Raw genomic sequence first — 3,736 nt, forward strand, 5'->3', positions numbered from 1 at the left:
ATAGTACAACATTTAATACTGACAGTACAAATATTACATACTATATTGAACAGTACGAATGAACGGTATATTTAAGAAATAAGAAATACGGCAAATTTTAAGAATGACGATTGATAACCCATGCTACAAATAGTAACATGTAGATGATTGGGAGCATAAGCATCCCAGGTCCACAGTGTTCCGGGCTATGTAGACAGAAGAAAGACATGATCACCGTAGCAATGGTGATGACCATAAGAAAACACGTTTCCCACCGCTTCGCCATTTTGTCGGGGAAGAAGAAAGGATGGATTTATGAAGTAGAAATTTGAGAGATGAATTAGAATTTGATGTGAGATTTTTATGAAAAAATGAGAGGTATTTATAGAGTGGAAAGAAGGATAGAGACGTTGGGGAATGATGTGATTCCGTACAAAAGGAAAATTTGAGTGGAAATAAGATTTGAAAGAAAGTGTATGATAGTGTTGGGAAAAAGAGAGATGTAGAGAATAAAGATAGGATTTGATTTTTGAAAAAGAGATTTGAAAATATTTTTGAAAATAATGGAATATAGTACAAAAATTAGTGGGAAACAAAAGATAATAATAATCTACTTGTTACCAGTACAGTCTGAGTTTCCTGATTCTGCGCCTGCAAAAAGATTTAACTATGTACCAATTGTGTCAGTACTATTTATCTGTAAATAAATAAATAGCATGTGTGAAGTAATAAACAGTATTTGGCGTTTGCGTAAGAATAAATTCAACTGCAAGCCAAATTACTGTATAAGAAAAATTCTAAAAACTAAGTATTTCATATGTCAGGATATTTGTTGAAATAAAAATCCATGATTATATGAGACTCTTAATTTTCAGATTGGAGTTTTCTTGAAAAAAGATGCGGGCAAATTTTGGGGTATAACAATTGCCATATCTCCTCGATTTGAAGTTGGTCCAATTGAGGACTCTGGCCACTTCTGCTAAGTTGCCTGCTAGTTGGGATGCCAATGCAAGATGTGAGTTCCACTCTGGCTCACCTAGACATAATATTGAAAATTGTAAAGCATTAAAGCATAAAGTCCAGGATCTTCTCGACTATAAAGCCATCGAGTTTACTCCTACTCAAGGACCTAATGTTGTTCAGAATCCTATGCCTCCCCATGGAGCTCATGCGGCAAATGCCATTGAGGTTGTTGAAGATGCTCGCTTGGTCAAAGATGTGATCGAATTGGGCTCTCTATTGCCATTATTGAAGACGGAATTATTGAGGATGGATCTATACTCTGGTTGTGGAGAATTTTGTGTTGATTGCATGGCCATTTCCTCAGTTTGTGATAAGGTGAAAAGTGGGGTTCAACAGCTAATAGATAGTGGGTATCTACAGTTTGAGCGTGTGCGTCGTCCTGAAATGGTTGAAAACGAAGTTAATGTGGCATCCATTCTGTATACTCCTGCCAAGATTCCAATTCCTGCCCGAGCACCTCCTTTGGTTATTACATTGCTTGGTCCCGTCCCGTATACTAGTGAAAGAGCAATCCCATGGAATTATGGGGCAGAAGTTTTCTACCAAGGGGCCAAGTATGAGATCAAGTCTCCGGTTGAGAAAGAGGATGTGGATAATGTTGTTGGCATTGGAAGAATGACAAGGAGTGGTCGTGTTTTCAATCCTACCCAGAATGCTCGCGATGATAATGAAGAGGCTCTAGCTCAAGCTAAAGGGAAAAGAGTGGTAGAAGATACAGTGGATCAGGGGCAAAGCTCCAATTCTGAAGATACTGTGGCCAAAGAGATGGAAGAGTTCCTAAAGATCATCAAGAAAAGTGAGTATAAAGTGGTTGACCAACTGAGTCAAACTCAATCAAAGATTTCGATTTTGCAGTTGCTCTTGTGTTCGGAGACACATCAAAACGCGTTGTTGAGACTTCTAAGTACTGCCTTTGTCCCTCCGGAGATCTTAGTGAATCAACTTGAAGGAGTGGTGTCAAACATCAACGCTGGCAATGGGTTGGGATTCACTGATGCAGACTTGCCTTCCGAAGGCAGAAACCACAATAGAGCTTTGCATATATCAGTGGAGTGTAAAGGGACTATGTTATCACGTGTTCTCGTGGATACTGGATCTTCTTTGAATGTATTACCGAAGTCGTCTTTGGTGAGGCTAGATTATTCTGGTGTTGAGATAAGGCCGAGTGAACTGACGGTGAGAGCTTTTGATGGCTCAAAGAGATCAGTGTTTGGGGAAGTTGACTTGCCAATAATGATAGGTCCCCAGCTCTTCACCATTAATTTCTTTGTGATGGACATCCACCCGCTTACAGTTGTCTCCTGGGACGTCCATGGATCCATGCTGCTGGGGCCGTGACTTCCACATTGCATCAAAAACTCAAGTTCGCAACTCAAGGAAAGATAGTCACCATATGTGGGGAAGAAGAACACGTAGTAAGTCATCTCGTGTCTTTCAGGTATATCGAGGTGGAAGGAGAGGTCCACGAGACACCATGCCAAGCTTTTGAGGCTGTCCAGACTATCAAGATCCCTTATGTTGAAAATAACAAATTGGAGGCCCCCATGTCTTCACTAAAGGAAGCCAGAGCTGTGGTTGAGTCTGGTCATCCTGAAGGATGGGGCCGAGTCTTGGATTTACCGATCAAGCAGGATAAATGTGGGATTGGTTATCAAGTGGGTCAGAGTTCGTCTAATGAGGCCCCTAAGAAGCCCGGAACTTTCATTCCGATCAAGTTCTCTAGTGCTGGCATTGTCAAGGATCATATTTGTGCTGCTGATGACGATATGGATAGCGATTATGATATCGAGGGATGGATCAAGCCATGTGTCCCAGGACAGAAGCTTCTCAACTGGTCATCTGAGGACATCATCTCAATTGCTTTTGATCAAGAGTAATACTGTTTGTTTTTGTTTATCATGCAATAATTCCTGTGTTCTGCCCAAGACACAGTGAACACATGTAGGGCATCATTTGTTGTTTTTCAATGTTAAAATCATTAATAAAAGGACGTTTTTGAATTCAAACATTCTTGTTCCCTGTCTTTCTTTTTTAATTTTACATTTGTTATAAATAAATAAAAGATGGCAACGTTTCTTATTCATCATCATCCCTCCATTCTAAAATAAAGCATAAATCATAATTCATGCAGATCCACTTCTCCTCCAGATTCTGTTGATAACGATTTTGCTATGCCTCGTTATGACTTCAACAATCCTATCTACATCGCTGAAGAAGGGGATGAAGAAGATTGTGAACTCCCTGATGAGTTGGCCAGCTTGTTGAAACAAGAAGAGAAAGTGATCGAGCCACATCAAGAACCTATTGAAACGGTGAATCTTGGCACCGAAGAGATGAGGAGGGAGGTTAAAATAGGGGCTTCTTTGAATGAGGATGTAAAAGAAAAGTTGATTGGAATGTTGAAGGAGTATTCTGATATCTTCGCTTGGTCTTACGAAGATATGCCTGGATTAGATACTGATATTGTTGTGCACAGGTTACCTCTTAAAGAAGATTCTCCGCCTGTCAAACAGAAACTCAGAAGAACACGTCTTGACATGTCCAAAAAAATCCAGGAAGAGGTTCAGAAGCAGTTTGATGCAGGTTTTCTCGCTGTAACAGTTTACCCACCATGGGTCGCTAATATTGTACCTGTACCTAAGAAAGATGGGAAGGTACGAATGTGTGTCGACTATAGAGATATGAATAGAGCGAGCCCGAAGGATGATTTCCCGCTCCCTCACATTTATGTGTT

General features: G+C 40.2%; 1 protein-coding gene across 1 annotated transcript; it reads left to right on the plus strand.

Moving 5' to 3' along the window:
* Positions 1-1,128: 1,128 nt before the first annotated feature.
* On the plus strand, positions 1,129-2,879 carry LOC131597370 (uncharacterized). The gene is made up of 2 exons (XM_058870074.1): positions 1,129-2,210; positions 2,297-2,879. Exons 1-2 carry the CDS (start codon positions 1,129-1,131, stop codon positions 2,877-2,879), a joined length of 1,665 nt encoding a protein of 554 aa, XP_058726057.1.
* The last annotated feature ends 857 nt before the right edge of the window (positions 2,880-3,736 follow it).

This window comes from Vicia villosa, linkage group LG4, assembly GCF_029867415.1.
Source record: "Vicia villosa cultivar HV-30 ecotype Madison, WI linkage group LG4, Vvil1.0, whole genome shotgun sequence".
Taxonomy (NCBI): domain Eukaryota; kingdom Viridiplantae; phylum Streptophyta; class Magnoliopsida; order Fabales; family Fabaceae; genus Vicia; species Vicia villosa.